General features: G+C 46.2%; 1 protein-coding gene across 1 annotated transcript in view; it reads right to left on the bottom strand.

Moving 5' to 3' along the window:
• OAF (out at first homolog) overlaps positions 1-24,608 on the bottom strand; it is a 33,337-nt gene extending 8,729 nt beyond the window's left edge. Inside the window, exon 1 of the mRNA XM_028707974.2 lies at positions 23,770-24,608. Within this exon, the coding sequence (XP_028563807.2) occupies positions 23,770-24,501 (732 nt within the window). The 5' untranslated portion in view covers positions 24,502-24,608. The remainder of the gene's footprint in view (positions 1-23,769) is intronic.
• Positions 24,609-24,909: the final 301 nt, after the last annotated feature.

Here is a 24,909-nt window from a genome sequence, read left to right as displayed (position 1 = left end):
TGGGGGGAGAAGGGGGAATGAAATGGAGTAACCTGAAGGGGGTCACGGCTGACTGTCCACGAGCCTTTCCCTGGTGGAGGTGGTGACCTCTGAAACTCCCTAATGTGAAACCCCCCTTGCGACAGAAAGAGAGGAGTCACTCAGACAACATTCTGGTGCTTTGGCTCCCAAACCTATTTGCTTTTAGCTGTGGTTCTCCCTCCGGGCCCCACGTCGGCCAGCTACTTCACTCTCTCGCAAGTCCCAATCATTCTCCAGCCCTTGCAAACTCCCGTTCCCGTCGCGCCAGCGAGCGGGTGACCCAGCAGCGCTGCTGAGCCAGTCTAAATATTTATCTACTCTCTCTGTGTGCTGGGTGATTTATAGGCTGTGAGCGCTCTCTCTCCCCTGTGCCTGGTGTGGAAAGGAAGGGCAGTCAGGAGGTCTCTCGGAGTGGGTCGCAGACGGCATCTTCACTAAACTGGAGAGGAGGGCTTGGAGAAAGGAGACGGCTAACAAGGGTTAAAAGGGGAGAACCAGGGAAAAGATACCCGCACAGGGAAGGAGGAGAAACTAAACCCCTCTCTACTACAGTGGTACCTCAGGTTACATACGCTTCAGGTTACAGACTCCGCTAACCCAGAAATAGTGCTTCAGGTTAAGAACTTTGCTTCAGGATGAGAACAGAAATCGTGCTCCGGCGGCGCAACGGCAGCAGGAGGCCCCATTAGCTAAAGTGGTGCTTCAGGTTAAGGGCAGTTTCAGGTTAAGACTGGACCTCCAGAACGAATTAAATACTTAACCCGAGGTACCACTGTACATTGGGTAGCATGTTGATGCATTCCCCATAACACATTAATGAATCTTGTTCCAGAAGGGGTTTTTGCCTAGCCACTGTTAGAGTGGGATGCAGGATTAGATGGGTTTATGGCCTAATCCAGAAGCCAGTCTCACCAAGGTTGCAGGTTCCATCCCCGTATGGAGCAGTTGCATATTCCCGCTTTGGAGGGTGTTGGATGAGATGATTCTCAGGGTCCCTTCCAACTCTATGGCGCTATGATTCTTCCTGAGTCCCTGGAATCTCCAGGTGGGGCTGGGAAGCCGGTGTGGTATAGTGATTAGAGCGACGGGACTAGGATCCGCGAGGCCAGGGTTCAAATCCCCACTCAGCCATGAAGCTGACTGGGTGACCTTGCTCTAAGCACAGTCTCTCTGCCTGACCTACCTCACAGGGTTGTTGTGGGGATTAAAGAAGGAGTGGGAGAACCATGTTCTCCACCTTGAGCTTCTTGGAGGAAATATAACTGCAAATGCAAAAGACCTTTCTTTGCTGGAAATGCTGGAGAGCCTCTGACAGCCTCTGTGGGCTGGTGATGGCAAACCTGTGGCCCTCCTGATATCATTGGTGACTGGCTCTGCTGGCTGGGACTCATGAGTTGTGAGCCCAGCAGCCTCTGAAGGGCTGCAGGTTCCCTGTCTTCTGGTTGGAGAGCTGGGCTTGTATTCAGATCCCTGTTCAATTACAGGTGAGGCCGAAAGAGAGCAAATGGCCCACCTCACAGGGCTGTTGTGTGGATAAAGGTGAACATGCAGACTGCCACCAGCTCTTTGGTGGAAGGGCTAGGCAGGAAAGCCAAAAACAAACAAACTGGCCCTGTGTCAGATTTGTCACCGCGCCTGATCTGTGGAGAGCTTTTTCCACCCCACCCCGCAGTGTCACTCAACTCTTCCATGGAAGAAGCGATTGCACGGCAAACAGGAAGAGATGGGATTTCAGGTGCACATAAGCACTTGGGCACACAAACCCTGCTCCCTGATGAGCTGATTTCAGGGTGTCAGTTGCAGAAATCAACTGCCCTTCCTGCTTTCATCTCCTGCATGCTCTTCCCTGTGACTCCCTGGGTACTCACTTCCGCTAGGAGGCCTCCATGCAACTCAGGCACCCCTATTCTCGCCTCCCTCTCAAAACGCCCCATCAGCTAAATCAGAACAGCTTCCTTTTTATTATTCCAAGCTGGCGTGTTAAACCCCAAAGCCAGATCTTTATCTAAACAAACCATGCTCTGATGGCTCAGTTGGCCCAGACTCAGGGCTGGTGTTGCTCTTTACGCCCAAACATTCCCATACTAGTACAGTGGTATCTCGGGTTAAGAACTTAATTTGGCCCGGAGGTCCATACTTAACCTGAAACTGTTCTTAACCTGAAGCACCACTTTAGCTAATGGGGCCTTCTGCTGCTGCCGCGCCGCCGGAGCACAATTTCTGTTCTCATCCTGAAGCAAAGCTCTTAACCTGAAGCACTATTTCTGGGTTAGCGGAGTCTGTAACCTGAAGTGTATGTAACCTGAAGCGTATGTAACCCAAGGTACCACTGTATGAGGCTTCCTTTCTCCTTGCAGCACTGGGCTCCAGCCACAGACTTTGCTTCTGGCTACTTCTTCCCCCAACTTCTGCTGCAGCCAATTTTATTTTGATTGCATTTAAACAGGAGACTGTGCAAATCAACTCCTGCCTACAAGTCCACGATAACAACGCCCCCCCCCCCCAGTTCCCAGGATTCTTTTTTCTTTTTCTGTTTTTTAGAGGGGAGGGTGCTTTAAATATATGATGCGTTGACGTCCCCAGACAAGTTACAAAGCTGCAATCCTAACCCCACTTTCCTGGGAGTAAGCCCCACTGAATACCACCCGACTTACTTCTGAGTAGACAGACAACAGCAAAGGTTGCTAGGTTTATCGAGGGTGCGATGAGATTAAGGGCCACTATCTGAACGGTAATCTTGGTCATTTGATTGCCCTTTTTACCCATTGCTGTCTTTTTATTTGTATATATTGCTTGTTTTATGTTGCCATGGCTGTTGGCTAATGCGAATAAAGTCTATCTATCATCTATCTATCTATCTTCCGAGTAGACTTGGTTAGGATTGCACTGCAAGCTGCCGATTTGGGATGAAAGTCATGCAGCTGATGAAATGGACTCCAGTCCACAAATATTTGCTAAGGTGCCAGAAGACTCCTTAAAAAAAGAAAGAAAAAAGGTTTCTCCTCAAAATGAGGGAGGTCCCTTTCCCGACTCCCTTCCTGCAGAAAAAAACACACCAGGTGATTCAGCGCTGAGTCAGTTCTTGGCCAAGCAAAAGGAGGACAGGGTTCGCGGCCAAGGATTTCCGTGAAGCTTTCCCAGCAAAGACAACAAGTTCCAGCGTGACATCAGCACCCCCACAGATGTTCCGGACTCAAGGGCTCTTTGCGCAGTATGACTCCCGAAGGGAGAATGTTGGGAAATCCTTCTTTGGAAAGCGATTCAGGGGCACTAGAGATAAAAGCAGCGGGGAGTGGGTTGGAGAAGCTAACCATCATGTTTCCGGATTTAGTGGCGAGTTACTTTACCCCGAAAGCAAAGGCAGGTCCATAGTTCTATCCGAAAGGCGCACCATTTACGCATTTGTAGTTCCAATAGTTAATGAACACGAACACTTAAAAAAAGCCCTCGCAGTTCAACAGCCTAGTACTCCACTTTCTGCTATCCAGAAATGTGTGTGCAAATTGGGAATGTATGCTAATCAGGGCGGCATGCAGTTTAGGATGTGCCTGCTTCTTTTTCGGGCTGTAAAACTTAGCAGAAAGGGGTTTTTTTTGGGGGGGGGGCTAGGGAGGCTTTGGAGTGTATAAGTCAGGCTTGGTGTGTGTGTTTTTTGGGGGGAGAATCGAGGTGAAAAGAGCAAGATATGAAACGGAGGAGAGCAGCCAGAATGCAGGAAGGTGTGTTATACCGAGGCAGATCGTTGATTCATCTGGCTCAATGCTGTCAACACTGTCTGGCAGCAGCTCTCCAGGGTTTCAGCCTTTCTTCCAACTCCACTTGGGATTGAACCTGGAGCCTTCTGAACAAAAAGCAGATGTTCTGCCTATAACTTACAGGTTCTGTGAATGCAGGCTAATGGTTTAGCTCTCCCAGACAAGCCACGAAACGTAGCCATAGCCAAACCTACTAAATGAGTGCCTAAAACTTTGGAACTCCCTGCCAATTGAGCTCCAGCAGGCAACTTCACTGAACTCTTTTCTGCTCCTGCTAAAAACATTCCTGTTTAGACAAGCCTACTCAGATGCTTAGAAAGTGGAGGTAATTTTAATGTGTTTTAGTATTTTAACTTTTTGTATGTTGTAAAGTATGGTTGTGAATTTTTCTTGATTTTAATGTTTTATTTTTTGGAAAACACTTTGCGGGTTTGTTTGTTTGTTTTTAACAACCAAGCAGTGTATAAATTTTATGAAACAACAAATAAAAATTAATACATTTGTTACTGTTAGGTGGAATTGTGACTGTTAGGGTTGCCATATTTTGAAAAGCAAAAAAGAAGACACATTTTTCGACTTCTGCTTTTAACTGTGGATCGTTATGACAACCCATGAAAAAGAGGACATGTCCTGGAAAAAGAGGGCATATGGCACCCTAACTGTCCTAACCCAATAAAACTTCACCCTGGGAAAAAAAGTGATAAGTGGAATGCTGCAGGGTTCTGGTCTAGGCCTAGTGTTGTTCAACGTCTTTATAAATGACTTGGATGAAGGACTAGAAACGAAGCTCAACAAATTTGTGGGTGACACTAAACTTGGAGGAGTAGCTAATACCTCAAAAGCTAGAATCAGGATTCAAAAGGAATTTAAGAGATGGGAGAACTGGGCCAAAACTAACAAAAAGAATTTCAATAAGGACAAATGTAAGATTCTAAACATAGGCAGGAAAAACCAGATGCACAGATATAGGATGGGGGATCACCTGGCTTGACAACAGTTCACTAAAAGGGATCTAGAGGGTCTTAGTAGATCACAAACAGAATACGAGTCAACAGTGTGATACAGCAGGCGGGGAAAGGCTAAGGCTATTCTAGGCTCCATCAAAAGAAGCATAGTGCCCAATCAAGGGACATAATAAATAGTCCCACTTTATTCTGCCTTGGTCAGACCACACCTTGCTGTGTCTAGTTCTGGGCACCACAGTTTAAGAAGGATATTGACAAGCTGGAATGTGTGCAGAGGTGGGTGACCAGATGATCAACTGTCTGGAAACCAAGCCTTATGAGGAACAGTTGAGGGAATTGGGTATGCCTAGCCTGTTCCTTGAAATATTTGAAAGGTTCTCACGTGGAAGATGGAGCAAGTTTGTTTTCTCCTGCTCCAGAGGGTAGGACCAAAATCAACAGATTCAAATTATGAGGGAGCAGATTCTGACTAAATATTAGGAGGAATTTCCTGATGTCAAGAGCTGTTCAACAGTGGAGCAGATTGCCTCAGAAGGCAGTGGAATCTTCTTCACTGGAAGTTTTAAACAGAGGTTGGATGGCCATCTATCAGGGATTTTTTTAGCTGTGATTCCTGAATTGCAGAGGTTGAACTAAATGATCTTTGGAGGCCCTTTGAACACTGTGATTCTGTGATCTGGGAAAGCTAAACCATGGGACAGGTTTGGGACAATACGCACCAAAGCCACACCATGGCTTAAAGGTAAAGGTAAAGGGACCCCTGACCATTAGGTCCAGTCATGGCCGACTCTGGGGTTGCGGCGCTCATCTCACTTTATTGGCCAAGGGAGCCAGCGTACAGCTTCTGGGTCATGTGGCCAGCATGACTAAGCCGCTTCTGGTGAACCAGAGCAGCGCACAGAAATGCTGTTTACCTATTTATCTACTTGCACTTTGACGTGCTTTCGAACTGCTAGGTTGGCAGGAGCAGGGACTGAACAACAGGAGCTCACCCCGTCGCGGGGATTCGAACCGCCAACCTTCTGATTGGCAAGTCCTAGGCTCTGTGGTTTAACCCACAGTGCCACCCATGTACCTTGTACACCATGGCTTAGCACAGCATAAAAATGGCCCAGGAGGGGGGAAATGGCTTGAGATCCTATCTCCAAAGTCTTGCATGTTTGCTCATTCATGGTCTGGGCTTAACATTAGATGTAAACAAGGTCCTATCTGATATAATTTCTCTCTCTCACACACACCCAAACTAGAGATAACAGGGTTCAAACACAAGGACACCAAGAAATTCACAGCCATTGAAGGATCAGGATATGACCCCTGCCTTAGGGGACCACTTCTCCAAGCAGCAACACCATTTTCAGGTTTCAAGTTTATTTGAACTCAAAATGTTCCATATGGAACCCCCCCCCCACACACTTTAAAAGATGTGCTTAATTAAAATGCAACCCTGTGTCGATTTGCACGGCTGCTCCACAGGATAACAAAAGCAATATTCCGCCAAACTGTGCCCCTGCCTGCCCTCAAACACAGCCTGCAGGAAATATATACTTTAATAACCGTGTGATAAATTTGCTAATGTTTAACGTCACCGGGTTTATTCCTGCTGAGAACCTGCCTTGAAACTTCCGGACTGCCTTGCTGTGCATCCCAAATTGTCTCTTTTCCCTCTCAGAGAACAACGGTGCAAAGAGGACAGGTTCACATAGAAGCAGGCAAGCTTTAAGGCAGAGATGGGGAACCTGCGGTCCAGGATGTTGTTGGGTTCCCATCTGCCCCAGTCACATAACGCCCATTCCACAGTTGTTAGAAACTTTGGAACTCTCTGCTTATTGACATCACACAGGAATCTTCACTGTACACTTTTTGGCACCTGCTAAAAACACTTTTGTTTAGGCAAGCCTACAAAGATACATAGAATGTTGATGTATGTTTTAATCCGTGGTTTGTTTGTTTACTTTAATGCCATTTTTTATGCTTTAAAATGGTTGGTGTTGGGGTTTTTTGGCTGTTGTTTTTTTAGTGTTTTTACCAATAATTTAATTGGTGTGTTTTTCATGATGAACCACTAGGAGAGTTTTGGGTTTTTTTAACCACCAAGGAGAGAGCATACATTTAATGAAATAAAAATAATAAATACATAACCTTCCAGGGATTATGGGAGTTAGTTATAGTCCATCAACATCTAGAAGGCCACAGAATTTCCATCGCTATCTTAAAGGACAATGCAGACCTTATGATGATGATTATTATGATTCATAACCCACCCTTCTTAAGTAGCCCAGTGTTTCATCAGCAAGCAACAAAACAATAAAATACCTTAAAAACAATCTCTACGCTGATGCAGACTGGGAAAGATCTCTATTTAAAAGGCTTTTTGGAAGAGGATGATCTCCAGTAGGCACCAGAAAAGCAAGACACAGCCCCTCCAAGTGTCCCTATTTTCCAGGTACAGTCATACCTTGGGTTACAGACGCTTCAGGTTGAGTTTTTTTGGGTCCCGGACCACTGAAACCTGGAAGTACTGGAACGGGTTACTTCCGGGTTTTGGTGGCCGCGCATGCGCAGAAGCGCTAAATCATGCTTTGCTCATGCGCAGACATGCCAAATCACAACCCATGTGTGCGCAGACGCACCGCTGCGGGTTGTGAACATGCATCCCGCATGGATCGCGTTCGCAACCCAAGCGTCCACTGTACAGTCCTGGATTTACAGAAGCCGTCCCAGTTTCTGATTCAATCTCGGAATGCCCCGCTTTTCCTAAGGATGTCCCTATTTTCATCAGAGAAATGTTGGTGTCATGCGACCCCCGAGTCAAGAAGACAAGTAACTATACAACTTTTAGAAGACATATGAAGGCAGCCCTGTATAGGGAAGGTTGGTTTTTTTTAATGTTTAATGTTTTATTTTGTGTTTATATATGTTGGAAGTCACCCAGAGTGGCTGGGGTAACCCAGTCAGTTGGGCAGGATAGAAATAATAGAATTATATTATTATTATTGAATAGGATGTCCCATTCTCACCGGAGAAATGTTGGTGGGTATAACGGGAGGGAATTCAGTTCCTAAATTATGCAGAATGGGACCACTTGATAAGATGCCCTCTGCTGGAGGCCCTCACTTGCAACATGCAGAGACTGTCCCCAGACCATGCTCCCTCCTAGGCTACACCCTCTCTCTCCTCAGGCCACACACCCTCAACAGCCCTGCTTCACATTCTCCTTGAGTGGTTCTGTCTGCCTGGAATGTGCACTGGATAATGCCTCTTTTTTTGCCTGGATAGAGCTTTGAGAGGAGTGCGTGTGCATGTTCGTGTGCATGTTCGCATTTGGAAGGTCACCCAGAAGGTTATGTGGCCCTCAAGCCGAAAAGGATTCAATTCACCTGTACTTTATAGGACTGTTGCAAGGATTACCAGTATGTGCAGCCTCCACACACCTGGTGAAGACCCTGAACTGCTATACAAACGGCAATAATTGATCTCAGGCCAGGGCGCAGCAATTTTACACCACAAAGGTTCCTTGGAATCTAACCCAGCACCTAGGAATTTTAAACACTGCTTGAGCTGCAGACCCTCCCCCACTTCCCAGCACTTAGATGGCATCTCTTTCCCTCCTCTGGGATGAATGAAGAGTTCCAAGACAAGATAACGCAAGTTGAGGTCAAGAGTAGTAGGAAGCCACAAAGATTGCAGAAATTCTTTCACTTTCAATTCCTCAAATAGTACGCAGCCAGACTGAAGTGCTCTTCTCTGCTGCTATAAAAGGGGCAAAGTACAGTTTTGAAATCAGCATGAGCTTTACGCTGACTGGGCTAGGCTGCTACGCAAAGCTGGAAAAAGCAGAGATACCACTTTTAGAATACACAGGAAGCTTTATCCAGGCTGCACCCCAAGAAAAAAAGAGCAGGCAACAACTCCAAAGCCAGCTGGAAACCTGCCATGGGCCGGATTCAGCTCAGGGGACTCCAGCGGCCAACCAGTAGAACTTGAGAAGGATGAACAGCTCAATTATTAAGGTGGCATATACCAGGAGGTGGGGTATCTCTGGCCCCTGAGGCTGCTCCATCTGGCCCTCAGAACTTTCCCTTTCCCTAGGTCACACACCCTTGGTGGTACTGCTTTGCTCCCCGAGTATTTCTGCCTGGCTGGCATATGTCCTCGAACTCCGATCATATCTTCTGCCTGCCTGGATGGATGGAGGGCATGCATCCCTCAAACTGTTGCCCAGAAGAGAATGAAGTCCTCAGGAAGATAAAGGGGTTCTCCACCTGGGTCAGAATCAGTATTCCCCAAAGCTAGAACTTCTTCCTGCAGATGCCCACCCTCAGGTATGCTTGCAGAAAACCTCTCCAAGAACAGGGGAAGAACCTGATGGATCAGAACAATGGCCCATCTAGTCCAGCATCCTATGCCCCAATGGGAAACCTGCAAACAGGACCCAAGCACAAGAGACCTCTCCCCTCCTGTGGTTTCCAGGAAATGGCATTCAGAAGCATCACTGCCTTCCAACCGGGCAGGCAGAGCATGACTGGTAGAAAGATAGCCTTCTCCTCCACGAATCTGTCTAATCCTAATCTAGGTTGGTGGGAACTTGTGGGAGCTACATCCTACATCCTTCAGCAGCTTCCTCCACCCATTTCCAGCATCTGTCAATGGCACTCATGTTCAGCTAACCAGTGATGGCCAAACTTGGCCCTCCAGCTGTTTTGGGACTACAACTCCCATCATCCCTAGCTAACAGGACCAGTGGTCAGGGATGATGGGAATTGTTGTCCCAAAAAAGCTGGAGTGCCAAGTTTGGCCGTCACTGAGCTAAGCAAATCCAAAGAGGATTCTGGAACAACCACACCAGTGCTGCGGAATTCAATAGCATTTCTTTGTGTATGGAAGGGCGGGTAATGGAAAGAACAAACATCTGGGAATGCTAGAACTCACATGGTTTTCTTCCAGAAGGACCCTCCCTTTCCTTGTCTCTGCCTAAGAACAGATCTTTGTGCAGGACAGACACAAAGGCAAGGGCTGGATCTAATATAGGAGAATCCCTGAGGGAGTCAAAGCTAAAAGGTGAATAAGTGGTGACATGATCAAAGTGCCCCCCCCCCCCATGCATGGCATGGAGGAAGTGGATAGAGGAAAGTTTTTCTATGTATGCTACTACTGCGGCCTATGTTTCGTTAGCCCCAGAAATGGAAAACGAGCGAGGTCCCAACTAAAGAAGAATGGCAACTTAAGTTGACAGAATATGCACAACTCGCAGACTTAACATATAGAACAAGAGAGCAGGAAGAACATATGGTTAAAGAAGATTGGAAAATGGTTATTGAATATATGGGAAATAATTGTGTACAGCTGAAAACGCTGGCAGCATTAAGATAAATTCAACAGTGTAAACACGTTTTGATGGGAGAAATAATGGAATACCGAATGGTATATTTTTTGTAAAATATGCAGGAATTTATGATATGTAAAATGAACCATGGAAAGAAAAGAAGTCATTGATATCTTGATGTAAAAGGAGTATTTTAAATTGTAAAACAGAAAACTTAATAAAAATGAGAGAGAGAGAGAGAGAGAGAGAGAGAGAGAGAGAGAAGTTTTTCCCCATCTATCGTAAGACTAGAAGTCATGGACATGCAATAAAGCAAAATGTTAGAAGATTTGGGGCAGATAAAAGAAAGAACTTATTCAAGCAACACATAGTTAAACTAGGGCACTTGCTCCCACAAGAGGCAGTGATGGCCCCCAACCTGGACTGGACAAATTCATGGAGGAGAAAAAGTCTACTAGCCATCATGACTTTGCTCTGTCTCCTTGGTTGGATGCAGTAATTCTTCTGAATATCAGTTGCTAAAAGCCACAGGAGGAGAGAATGCTCTTGTCCCAAGGTCCTCCTTGAGGGTTTTCTGGCTGCTGTGAGAATAGGATGCTGGACTAAACAGGCCATTGGTCTGATTCAGTAGGGCTGCTCTTAAATTCAGCGTCTAAAAGAAGGGGTTAATCGACAGGGTGGAGACCTAGATCCTGTCCTCCCTACAGGCCACTCAGTATACAGAGCAGCAACAGTGCTCCAGAGCATGTAAAGTCCTTTGCCATTGCATAGCCTCCAACAATTCTCTGATGAAAATAGGAACATCCTAAGGAAAAGTGGGACATTCCAGGATCAAATCGGAAACCATGGTGGCTTCTGTAAATCTGGGACAGTCCCTGGAAAATAGGGACACTTGGGGTGTGTGTGTGTCTGCCCAGCCTGAGAGCCAAATGAGATTTGCAATAAGAATCTCCGCTCACATAAAAAAGTAAAGAATAGAAGTCACTGGAAGGTAGAACAAACTAGGTCAAACTGGTGTGAAAGCCATTTAACGCTTTCCCCATGCAATTTGTTTTCCTTTATTAAACTCACCCCCTCCAAAAATATATATTTTTTGTCATTTCCCCACAGAGGAAAGTTTAGAGGCGCTGTGGGTAAAACCTCAGTGCCTAGGACTTGCAGATCGTATGGTCGGCGGTTCGAATCCCCGCGGCGGGGTGAGCCCCCGTCGTTCGGTCCCAGCTCCTGCCCACCTAGCAGTTCGAAAGCACCCCTAAGTGCAAGTAGATAAATAGGTACCGCTTTATAGCGGGAAGGTAAACGGCGTTTCCGTGTGCTGCGCTGGTGCTGGCTCGCCAGCTGCAGCTTCGTCACGCTGACCACGTGACCCGGAAGTGTCTTTGGACGGTGCCGGCTCCTGGCCTCTTAAGCGAGATGAGCGCGCAACCCTAGAGTCAGACACGACTGGCCTGTACGGGCAGGGGTACCTTTACCTTTACCAAGAATTGTCAAACGCCAATATCTTTTGATCTGAAATACAAGGGCCGCAGCTCAGCGGTTAGAGCACCTGCTTTGCATGCAGAAGGTCCCAGATTCAATACCCAGCAGCTCCAAGCAGGGCTGGGAGAGAACCCTGCTCTGAAACCCTGCAGTGCTGCTGCCAGTCAGTGTAGACCATACTGGGCTGAATGGACCATGAGTCTCTCTCAGTATAAGGCAGCTTCCTATGCTTCTACTGTATGCATAGGTGCCAGCTCTCTGGGGCCCTGCATGCCTGAGCACCCACAAAATTCCCTGTGAAGGAGCCAGGCACCCACAAATTTTGGTGCCAGGGCCATGCATGCTGCATGGCACCCACAGCCTTGGGCAACCACAGTCACAGGGCCAAGCTGGCACTCCAAGCTGGCACTGTGACCTGTAGGTTGTCTCCCCGTCAGGCACAGAGCAGCTTAGAATGGGAGGAAAAGAAAGAACATAACACCCTCCTCCTTCTGTGCCGTAGTCCCAGTCCCTATGACTTCTATTAATTTTCAAAAATGGTCCCTGTGGAACATCGTCATGGGTTTCCTGTATTACATCTATTTTGGCCGGAGTATTGGGATTTCAGTTACATCTGGGAATGCAGGGAGATAAAGGAATAAAGGTCAGGGGTCCATGGCTCGCAGATTGTAACCCTTGATAAATATGGGCGCCCAGAAAACCATATAATGAGCTCCATATGCGCAGTGAGGCTGGAGGTGTAAACAGCAAGATGCCAAGGTTTTCTAGCGAATTGCTCGTGAAACCAGAGGAAGCTTCAAAAGGCAGATTCCAATACAGTGCAAGGAAAGGATCTGCTTTCCCAAGATAAAAGACAAGAGCCTTTTTGGATGCATTGCCCGGGCTTACAAGAACAACTAAATTATCTCTGTGAAGTCCCCATGGCGTATATTCCAATAGTGACCCCGTTCTCCAAATGCTGAGCCTTAGATAGCCAAGAAACTGGAATCCCAAGGAACCGGAATCCCAAAGTTTGCAAAACTAGAAGCGAAATCTTAAAAGGAGGAGCTGCCCAATGAGGGCTGAGCATGCTCATTGGCCACCGATGGCTAGCTGAATGCTAAAAAGTGGTGCTGCTAGGGAGAGAAATGAGAACAGGATGGGGAAAAGCAGCACACGACGCTGCAACATTTTGTAGTAGGCCTCATTTGTAACCACCACAACCAATAACGGTGTACTATTCATGTGCACAGTGCTTTAGAAAGAATAAATGGCCAGGTCTAAGACCCAAGGGCTTTACAATTTCCATATATATCTCCACCACCACCAAGGGGCTTGCATCTACAATACACACAAATGAGTTGCAATGAAGCAGAGGAGCCACGTCTCTCATTCATTTACAGTGGTACCTCGGGTTAAGTACTTAATTCGTTCAGGAGGTCCATTCTTAACCTTAACCTGAAACTGTTCTTAACCTGAAGCACCACTTTAGCTATTGGGGCCTCCTGCTGCTGCTGAGCCGCCGGAGCACGATTTCTGTTCTCATCCTGAAGAAAAGTTCTTAACCCGAGGTACTATTTCTGGGTTAGCGGAGTCTGTAACCTGAAGCGTATGTAACCTGAAGCGTATGCAACCCGAGGTACCACTGTACATGTTTTTAATAAAATCTGCATGGTCCACCCATGTATGTCAAAGTTATAGAGCAAGACCGCATGTTAAAGATCTTCTAATGGTCAAGGCATAATTGACCTGTGCTAATTAATTCTCAGCACACCCCTTTGCTGAAGGGCAGCTGAAGGGCCTTGCTGGTTAACAGCCATGTCTACTTGGTGCTGCATTCTTTGAAAGAATCCAAACAAAGAATAGGGGGTGGGGGTGGGGTGGGGAGGTCCCACCAGAACACCCTGGCCATAGCAGAGATGGGAAAGAATTACGGCAGGAACACAGCAGGTAACCCTCTCTGTGTGGGAGTGCTTTGGGGCTTTCCATTATTACTTATCTTGTAGCAGACAATTTGAGGGACTTGCAGACAAGCTATAAGGGACCACAGTTTACTCAAAGACCTTTCATCGTGACATATGTACACTGCACATTGGTAATCTGAACTTTGTGACATCAAAAGCTAAATTCTCCAGCCTGTCTCATTCTATGCAAATTAAAGATATGTGCCCGATTGCTCTACTTTTCCATAAATAGATTTTTTTTTATTACCCCATTGTGTAATTCTTCTTTTGCTAGTCATAGGGAAGGGCAAGACCAGACCCAGGATAGCCAGTGTACTGCAGTAACAGTGTCAGACGAGGCTGCCCAGTGAGACCCAGGTTCAAATTCTCACTCAATCATTAAGCTGGCCAAGAAACCTTTGGTGAATCTCTCTCAGCTCAAACAATTTGCAGGGTTCTTGTGATGACAGAACAAGGAGAAACAACATGTGCATTATTCTAAGCAATTTTTGACAATGCAAAGGGTTATTAATAAATCCCCAGGGGTGAATTAACCAAAGTGCTTGCTGAATTCTGGCTTCTGAATTCACCAAGCACTGTCAACATATTTTCTAGCATATTCACTGTCATAAGGGCTAGGAACGTCCTTTTTTGAAAACAAAATGAAAACTGAGATTTGGGAGAAGTTAAATTCAGCATCCAATACCACTTTAGCTGACATCCTGCAAGCAGTAAGGCAGGACCTACTGAACCTCAACAGGGAAGGACAAGAAAGTAGCAGAACACGATAATCAGGCACATTCTTCCATTCTTTCCCACTACCACTCCTGTGTTTATCAGACCTTCTTCTTGCAGAGAAGGGCTTTATTTTTGCAGCAGAGCACATGGTTTGCACAGAGGTCACAGGTTCACTTCCCAGCATCTTCAGACTGAAATGTTGAATGGTTTCTTTAAATGTAAAGGTTCATCATTGTTCCACTCGATGTGTATATCTTAAAGGGGCCAGAGCAAGGGCCAGAGCAAGATAACGAGACCCAACTTTAAAGCTGTGAAACATAGCAGGTGCTGCTGAGTTGTATTTGATTAAGGTGTGTCAGCATTTGGGTTTAGTATATAAGGAGCAGCACCTAGCTCTCCCATTACCCTGGGGTTTGGGTTGGTGGTTGGGTCTGGTTTGGTTGTTAATGTATTTAGTGTAAATGGAGTTTTTGTTTTTCTTATTAAAACCTTGTTTAAGTTATTTTTGAGTCCTTTTCATTTTTAATGCATGATCTCCCCAGCAAGCTATCTGCAGCGCTACCATACTGCAAATAGCCAACATCTTTGGTTATGGGCCCAGCTGCTGAGTGGATGACTGCATATTTTTGGACTCTGAGAAAGGTTTGAAAACTCCTTCTCCTGTTAGTGTAATTTTTTGTGGGTCTGGAAGAGTTCCAGAATGGTTGACCGGGTTCCTGAAGCTGAGAAGGCTCTGGTCTTCCCACAGCTAACAGATGAGAACTATAGTTTATGGTCTTTTCGGGTGGAGGCGCTTTTGACCTCTAGAGAAGTATGGACCTATGTAACTGATGACCCTCCTGACCCTGTAACTAATGCTTGGTCGAAAGGAGATGCAAAAGCCAGGGTGATAATTAATTTGGCAGTCAGCGACCAGCAAGTAGTCTATATAAGAAATAAGAAAACTGCCAAAGAAATGTGGGACAGTCTTGCAGCAGTGCATGTTAGAAAAGAGTCAGCATCTGCATTGTCGTTTTTCAAGCAGTTGTACCAGACGAAGTTGCAGCCTGGTGGTGATTTGGCAGCACACTTGAGACGTCTGGAGGCAATACGCGGCGAATTAATTCAAAGGGACATGGTGATACCTGATATTCAGTATGTTTTTATCATCCTTTGTTCCCTTAATGAGGACTTTGATGGTATAGCTAGCCAGATATCTGCTGTTCCACCAGCACAATTAACTGTGGAAGGGGTAACGGCAAGATTAATGGGCGAGTTGGATAGAAGGGAGGCTTGTGCCATAAGCACTCCTATTTCCAGAAAGAATGAGGAACGCCATATGCAAACCTGTGGTGATACAACTGCATTTAAAGCTGCAAAGCGTTGTTGGTTCTGCAATAAGCAAGGACATTTTGCAAAGGACTGCAGAGCCAAAAGAAAGCAAAGTACTCCCAAGTCTGTTTCTGTTCGTCAGTCACGGTTGTCAGCCCAGCAGCAGACATCGTATAGTAAAGACAGAAACGAGCCGCGAGCTTTTCATGCTTGGACTACAAATCGTAAAAGAATTAAAGATGCCAAGTGGAAGTCTTTTATTATAGACTCTGGAGCATCTCAGCACATCTGCAATGATCGAAGCTTGTTTATTTCTTTCGAAGAGGAAATTGGTAATATACATTTAGCCAATTCACAAGTCTTGCAGTCGCTTGGCAGAGGTACTGTTAAACTTGACTCTTTAAACATTACAATAGCAAACTGCATTTACTGCCCGTCAGTGGACAATTTATTGTCAGTAAGGTGCTTTGCTCGTCAAGGCATAACTGTGCGTTTCTTAAAATCAATGTGTGAGTTTTTTGATGGGAACAAACGTTTATTGTATGCCCGGGACTCTGATGGTTTATATAGACCAGTGTTTCCCAAACGTTTTTGGGCAACGGCACACCTGTTTACTGAAAAAAAATCTCGCGGCACACCACCATTAAAGCCCCGCCCCGTGACGTCAGCGCGCAGCGTCACGCCGGGAGGGACGCACAAAAGTGAAAGTTTTCTCCCGCCGCGCAGGAGCGATGCCTCTCTCTGGCTCTCCCTCCGCGCAGGCTGAGGGAGGGAGGGAGGGGCGCGTGTGACCCGTCTCTGCTGGGAGACCAAACCCAGCGAGGCAGAGTCGCGCGGAGGCGCCCAGGCAGCGCTGCCGGCTGCGAGGAGGAGCGCCAGGCAGCAGCAGGAGGCGCGGCCTCTCCTCGCCGCCGCCGCCCCGCCTCTCGCCGCCCGACTCGCCCGCCTCCCTCCAGGCATCTCGCGGCACACGAGGCAACGTCTGACGGCACACTCGTGTGCCGCGGAACACCGGTTGGGAAACACTGATATAGACTGTATTTTCGCACCTACTCCCAATCGCCTATAAATTGCAGAGCAGCACAGTCAAGCCAGGGGTTGAGGAATGTAAGGCCTCATTCCGGGTGTGTCCATGAGGCGCACAGAATTCTGGGACACCTGAATTTTGCTGATGTAATTAAGACAAAGAATATCGTTAATGGCCTCAACTTAAAACCATGTAAATTCTTTATGCAATGTCTATCCTGTTGCAAGAATAAGATTAAGGTTGCACGCAAGGGTAGGTGCTCAGATAGGAAAGTAACTGAACCATTTGAGCGTGTACATTGTGATTTAGTTGGGCCACTCCCACCATCATTAGGAGGTTCTAAGTACTGGCTTACTCTGATAGACCAGTATAGTAGATACTGTTGGACTTATGCAATAGCTGAGAAGTCCCAAGCATTTGAAAAGTATAAAGTTTTTTGCAACTGGGTAAAAACGCACTTTAACAAACCAATTAAGAACCTGTTTTCTGACCGGGGCGGGGAATTTGTTTCTGAGGATTTTGAGAAATTCCTGGAAGCGCAGGGGACTACTCATGAGTTATCTTGCCCCCGAAGTCCCTGGCAAAATGGGCTTGTTGAAGTTGTGCAGCGTGACCTACAGGCAGGGGTTAAAACGTATCTGCATGATGCTAATCTGCCCAAAGACTTTTGGGCTGAAGCACTTAATGCGTTTTGTTACGTTAGAAATCGCAGTTATCATACTGGTTTAGATGTCACCCCCTATGAGAAACTGTTTAAAAAACGCCCTAATCTGAAATACCTCCGCATTTGGGGTTCAGATGTAATTATGCATTATCCTGCTAAGCAAAAATTGGGTGAACGTAGTGTCCAGGGAAAATTAATGGGCTACCAGCAGGGGGCGTACAGAATTTACATACCAGCAACTGGCAAATTTCATATTACCAGAAGCATGATACAAACTGTAAATTGGAATGGAGTTGCTGTCTTCCAAGATACTGATGGTATAGATAATACTGAGGAAGAAGAGGAAGAAACAGCAGAAGAAGCAGCAGGAAATAGTGCTTCTGAATTAATGGGAAAAGACAAAAAGCCTGTTGAGTCTGATAAATTGTTTGATGATTTAAAGTCACAGGCACCCGAGGGGAGGTTAGATTCTCTTGATTTTTCTGACCGAGAGCTTAGCCTACAGGCACCTCTTCAATCTGACAATGATTTACAACCTGAAACTAGTGGTTTACTTAGTCCCATTAAGTCTGAGAAGTCTGACTCTCCTTCTGGACTGAGACGTTCAGATAGAAAGAGACAGAAGCCACAACGATTTGCAGATGAACATTTTAATACTGTGTATGCCAATAAGGTAGTTTTTGAGCCAAAAAGCTACAGTGATGTTCAGAAATTACCTAAGCAACAAGCTGCAAATTGGTATAAAGCTATGAACTCCGAGATAGCTTCTTTAAAAGAGCATAACACTTGGTCTCTTGTACCACAAACCCCAGATATGAGACTTATTGATTCGAAATGGGTTTATAGAGTTAAAACGAATGACAAAAATGAAGTTGTAAGGTACAAAGCAAGATTAGTTGCTAGGGGTTTTCAACAAATTCCAGGCGAAGATTATGATTTGTGTTATTCACCAAGCGTAAAATATGAAACAGTTAAGCTTTTGTTAAAAGATGCATCACAGCGTGGACATTCCGTTTATCACCTAGATATAAAAACTGCATATTTGTTTGCAGATTTAAAAGAACAAATTTTTATGCGTGTTCCTGAAGGCATAGACGCCACTGAAGGTTTGGTATGCAAATTAAACAAATCCCTTTATGGTCTGCACCAAAGTGGAAGGAATTGGCACCAAACTTTAGCAAAAGAATTGCTGGATATTGGTTTTTCACAAGGAAAGGCAGACAATTGTGTGTTCATAAAGGAAAGGGCAAACTCTGTAACAAAAATATGTGTGTATGTAGATGACGTATTAATTTCTACAAAAACTAAACAGGAATATGAACAGGTGGTATCATAGTTACAGAAGAAATTTGATGTAGTGGAATTAGGCATAGCTAAAAATTACTTATCCATGCAAATTGAGAAAGGCAAAAATGGATCTTTTCTGGTTCATCAAACTGCAAAAATTGATGATCTTGTTGAAATGCTATGTTTAGAAAACGCAAATGGGAAGGAAACACCTATGGTGTGTGGTTTCACCTTTACAGGTGAAGACAAGCCATTTCCTAACAAAACTTTGTATCGTTCTGCTATAGGCAAGCTAAATTTCATTCAAAGAATCTCAAGACCAGATATAACTTATGCTTTTCACTTTCTGGCAAAATTTGTGGAAAAGCCTACTACACAATGTTTCTCTGCTCTTAAGAGAGTGGTAATGTACCTTAAACATACCAAACATTATATGTTGCAGTTTACAACATGTATTGACAAAGGTTTTGAAATTTTCTGCAATGCATCTCATGCAATGGAACAAAATAATTGCAGGGGTGTGTCTGGTATGGTGTTTTGTTATAACGGTTGTCCATTTGAATGGAAGTCCCAAACACAAACCATTATTTGTCTCTCCACAACAGAAAGTGAATTATGTGCATGCGTTCAGGCCACTCGTGATGTAGAATGGTATCTGCAAGTGTTTGCAGACCTACAGATGCAAGTAACACTACCAGTAAAAGTTTACCTTGATTCCCAGAGTGGACTTGCTATCCTGTGCTCAGAGACCAATACGCAGCGCACTAGAGTCTTAAGGTTACGTTTAGAATTTGTAAAGCAACTAATTGCTGATGAAATGGTTGTATTTGAATATGTTCCTGGTGACAGTCAAATTGCGGACATTTTTACAAAAGCACTTCCAAAGGTTACACATGAAAAACATGTACAAAGTATGCTTTCTGTTTTTGTTCCACAATGATGAACCGCAGGGGAAATGTTGAATGGTTTCTTTAAATGTAAAGGTTCATCATTGTTCCACTCGATGTGTATATCTTAAAGGGGCCAGAGCAAGGGCCAGAGCAAGATAACGAGACCCAACTTTAAAGCTGTGAAACATAGCAGGTGCTGCTGAGTTGTATTTGATTAAGGTGTGTCAGCATTTGGGTTTAGTATATAAGGAGCAGCACCTAGCTCTCCCATTACCCTGGGGTTTGGGTTGGTGGTTGGGTCTGGTTTGGTTGTTAATGTATTTAGTGTAAATGGAGTTTTTGTTTTTCTTATTAAAACCTTGTTTAAGTTATTTTTGAGTCCTTTTCATTTTTAATGCATGATCTCCCCAGCAAGCTATCTGCAGCGCTACCATACTGCAAATAGCCAACATGAAAACCCTGAAGATCTACTTTCAGTCAGTTTAGACAGTGCTAAGCTCAATGGACCAATGGCACATAAAGAGGCTAATTTTGTGAAGGACCTTATCTTGGCGACAGCTACAGCAGGAGATTCAGGGTGTTGAAAAGACATTGCTTTCACACAATGCACTGTTAACCAGTGGAACCCACAGCCCCAGGATGCTTTTAAAAGGAGGTTAAACACAATTAGAGAAGGACACAGCTCAGCGGTAGAGCACGTGTGTTGCATGGGAAAGGTCACAGGTTCAGTCCTCAGCATCTCTAGCTAGAAAAGCTGTAGAAAAGCTGAATGTGAGAGACAGAAACTTAGAAATCTGCAACAAACAACAACAACAACAACAACAACAACAACAACAGAGTCAGAGCTGGTCTGTCTTGCTCTGTAGAGCAAGACTGTCTAAAACAGTCTTTGCCACCCAGTTACCCTCCATATTTTGAACTATAATTCCCACCAGCCTCAGTCTGCATGACCCATGGGCAGGGATCATAGAAATCATAGAGTTGTAAGGGACCATGAGAATCATCTAGTCCAAGCCTTCAATGCAGGAATATGCAGCTGTTCCATTTGGGGATCAAACTTGCAACCTTGGCTTTATCAGCACCATGCTCTAACCCACTGAGCTATTCAGGCTGATGATGATGGGGTCTGAAGTCCAAAAGGCACCTGGATGGGGATGCCCATCTTACAACATGACGCAAGGTCCTTGAATCCATATTCCATCCAGGCGGAGACTCACTCCCTCACTGCACCTTCCCAGCTACCTCTCCACCTCCAGATTCTATATCTGGTTCCTAACTTGCTTTGTTTAAGGCAGGGATGGATGGGGGAATCTGTGACTCTCTGGATCTCCATCTGCCATCTGCCCCAGCCAGCACAGCTTTGGGTCAGGGATGATGTGAGTTGGAGTTGAACAACAGCCTGTGAATTCCTCATCCCTTGTGTTAAGCTGACACAGATCTAGTTAGGATCTGGACCTGGGATTACAGTGCGGTGGTGGAGGAGAGGGGAGCCCCCACAGCTTGCTTTGGTTTACTTGCTGGTCCTAATTTGGGTTCCCCCCAACTCTCCCCTGCCAGGAAAACTTGGAGGCTGTTCTCTATTGCCTACTGGACTTTGAAGCAAAAGTTGGCCTTCTCCAAAGCACAGAACCATAACAACAACAACAACAACAACAACAACAACAACAACAACAACAACAACAACAACAACAGCAGCAGCAGTTTATTTCTTGCACCCTACCCATCTGAGATTTCTCCCTCCACAAACAAGGCAAAAAATAGGCTTTTGCATGGTGCATCAGTTTGTGGAGGCCTGCACGGGATCATTCCCCTCTCTTTCTGCAAGCCTAATGCCAGAAATCACAGTTAAAGATCCTCTATAAACACTCCCACCCTCCCACTCATCCTGCAAGCTTCTCCCTCCATGAGAAGATATCAGTGACCAGAGTTCCCAGGCTGGAGTCTCTTTGATCTGCTCCATTCCACTGCATAATGTAGGCCACTGCAAAATACACCAGGGACCATATTCCAGACAGTGGACCGTTCAGGGCTGGGGTGGGGGGAGGCAGGGATCTACAGACGCCTCTGCTTAATAAGGAAAGGACAATGGCTGGGGCACAGAGAGATGCTCCTCGCCTCCCACACCCAGAGCACAAGCAAGCCAGTTCTTTGGGGCTGTGTCACTGACCACACAGCGATTACTCCATTGCGGGAGCCTTACAATCAGGACTGATCTTTATTTTCAAGCAGCTGCTGTGGTTCGGAAAGCTCCTGTTGCACATGGAAGCCATAAGATGCAGTCTCTGTTCAAACACTGCAGTTCAGTGAGCATAAGGAGAACTTTGCTGGGTCAGACCAAGGGTCTTTCCAGTCTGAAGTTCTGTTTCTAACAGCCAACCAACTGCCTCGAGGAAATCTGCAATAAAGGCTTGCACCATTTGGGACTTGTTAGTTTAGAGAAACAGCTAGTAAGGGTGACAGGGTGCAAGTGTATACAGTGGTACCTCGGGTTAAGTACTTAATTCATTCCGGAGGTCCGTTCTTAACCTGAAACTGTACTTAACCTGAAGCACCACTTTAGCTAATGGAGCCTCCTGCTGCCACTGCGCCGCTGGAGCACGATTTCTGTTCTCATCCTGAAGCAAAGTTCTTAAGCTGAGGTAATATTTCTGGGTTAGCTGAGTCTGTAACCTGAAGCATATGTAACCTGAAGTGTATGTAACCTGAGGTACCACTGTACAGTTATGCATGAGATGGGGAATGGGGAAAGAGAAAAGTTTTTTCTGTATTTCTCCTAACACGGTTATTATTATTATTATTATTATTATTATTATTATTATTACTACTACTACTATTACTACTACTACTATTTTATTTGTACTCCACCCATCTGACTGGGTTGCCCCGGCCACTCTGAGTGGCTTCCAACAAATTGTAAAAACTCAGTAAGACATCAAACTTTCCTGTACAGGGCTGCCCAAAGTCATATAGCTGTTAATTTCTGTCTCACTGAAATTCACTGAAGCTGAATGTTGGAAGATTCAGGACAGAGGGGGGAAAAGGACCTTGCCATACATAGTTAAACTATGGAACTCACTTCTGCAGTGGGCAGTGATGGCCACCAACTTAGATGGCTTTAAAAGAGGATTGGACAGATTCATAGAAGGTAAGGCTCTCAGTGGTTACTAGCTGTGATGGCTCCGCTCTACCTCTGTGGGAACCAGATGTTGGACTAGGTGAGCCACTGCCCTGATCCAGCTGGGCACTTATGTTTAATATTAGATGTATCCTCAAGCTAGTCAGGCCAATTCCTACAATCCTGGTCCCCACCCTCTTCATGCAGGGAGAGTGAGCTACATCACGCGGGGGGGGGGGGGGGGCTTTGGTGATGCGTGTGGCTTTTGCATGTGGGTGCAAAGAATGAACTAGCCTTTGATGTCTGGGAGCCGACTCTATAAAAACAACAACCCCAGAACACTGTAAGGATGTGAGCAGATGTGATCGTTGCTCCTTTGGCATTGGTTGGGAAATCAAAGATGCAGATGCTGTCTTTGAAGCAACCTCCAAGTTGAAACCCTATACAGTGTTTCTCAGAAATAAGACATAAGGTAAGAAGAGTCCTCCTGGATGAAACCAAAGGCCCCTCTAGACACGTATAAAGTCAATCCTTCTACCTTCCAACCAAAGGGATTGGCTCCTTTCCCTTGTCTTGCACTTTACCCAGGAGGTTACAACCTCCCACCCACCTCTGAAAGCTCTCAGTCCAACTCAGCCTAGTGGGTAGAAACTCAGGCTTAGAGTTCAATGAGCCACCACTTCAAATCTTTGCAGAGCTTATAAATCTCCCACAGTCACTATAGGCAAGGCACTCAGAGATGTGAAGGCCACCAGGATAAAATTGGGAGGACTGGAATTAGTTCCGTCCCCCTCAGGCCTTCAGATATCTAGTACTCTTTCAGTCTGACCAAGGGCTGCTGTGAAGATAAAATAGAGGGAGAGGCACACACCATAGATGCTCCCCTCAGCTCATTGGAGGAAGGGGGAGATTAAAAGTTTAAGCAATGCGCCAGGGAAGTTTTTAATGTGTGACATTTTAATGTATTTTTAATCTTTATTGGAAGCCGGCCAGAGTGGCTGGAGAAGCCCAGCCAGATGGGTGGGGTACAAATAATAAATTATTATTATTATTATTATTATTATTATTATTATTATCATCATCATCATCATCATCATCAGAATATTGGTTGGGTGGGTGTGTATCTATTAACCCCATCCTTTCCAGTTGGTTCCCCCGTTCATCCTCTTACCTTAGAGGAAAGACCCTCACATTTTCCTGGCGGGGAGAAAAAAGCCCCCCCCCCCAGCCACAATTCCTGTGGCCACCTCGACCCCCGCGTGCGCCCCGCACCTGTTTGAAGTCGGCCGTGAGGGTGATGAGGGTGCCGTCGCCCTTGCGGAGCTCCAGGGTGACGCAGTCCGCCCCGCTGTCCGCCTGCAGGCTCTCCTCCGTCACTTGCCCATCGGGGAGCCGGACGCGCACTCGCAGCTCCGACGGGGCCCCCGACGCCGCGGCCACCCAGGGCAGAGGCTGAGGCCAGAGCAGCGCCGTCAAGAAGAAACGGAGCCAGCTGCCTCCTCCTCCTCCCTGGCAGAGCATCTCCAGCAGAAAGTGGGGGTATTGAGGGCGAGGGAAGAGAGACTGATCCAAACACCCTCTAAGAAGGACCCCCCTCCCGGCCGGAGTCCCGATCACGCTCTCCGCAGCTCCACCGCCCCGTCCGGGAAGAAGGAGAGAAACTTTCCCAAAGTTTGCAACTTTCCTTCTGGAGTTGGCGGAGGCTCCTGGCTTGACTGCCTGCCGTCTCCTTATCCTCTCGCCGGGGAAAAAAAAAAACCCCTGCACTGGCGCCCCTCGAGCCCCTGGATGTCCCTCCGCCGGACACCGCATGGGCTGCTGGCGAGGGAGGTCTACTCCTGGGAAAGTCCTCTTGCGGCTGCGCTCCGCCCCGCCCGGCTGCCAGGGGTGCTCGGATGCTGACTGCTGCCGGCCCTCGCCTCTCCTTCCTCTGTCTCCCCTTTCAAGCTCCCCCTTACTTCTCTCTCTTTCTCTCTCTCCTTTTTTTTTTTTGCTCCTTTTCATTCAATCGCCCCGTCACTTCCTTCACTCTCCAGCATAACAACCCGTCGTGGGACCTGCCTTAAAGAGACATGCGCCCCCTGCCTGCCTCCCCCGCCTTGGAAAGGGCAGGAGCGCCTGTGCAGCTCCCCACCCCAGCAGGAGAGCGAATGCGAAAGCAATAAAACTGGAGTGGAAAGAAAGAAAAAGTTGAACGAACTTTAGCACTTGCACGCACATGCCGCCACCGTTGGTTTCAGGCTTCCTGTGATCATCTTGATTTATAGGGAGCGGGGGCTTTTTCCCTTAATCAAGACCATCCCTGCAAAACTTCAGCCAAAAGTCCGCCTCCCTTTCATCCCCCCCCTTTTTTGAAAAAAGATACGGTGGGATTTCCCCGCTACAAAACAAAACTATAATGTTAAGTTTACA

The sequence above is a fragment of the Podarcis muralis genome, chromosome 15, assembly GCF_964188315.1.
Source record: "Podarcis muralis chromosome 15, rPodMur119.hap1.1, whole genome shotgun sequence".
NCBI classification, from domain to species: domain Eukaryota; kingdom Metazoa; phylum Chordata; class Lepidosauria; order Squamata; family Lacertidae; genus Podarcis; species Podarcis muralis.
The sequence above is the reverse complement of the archived record's forward strand: the minus strand, read 5'-3'. Positions and strand labels throughout refer to the sequence as shown.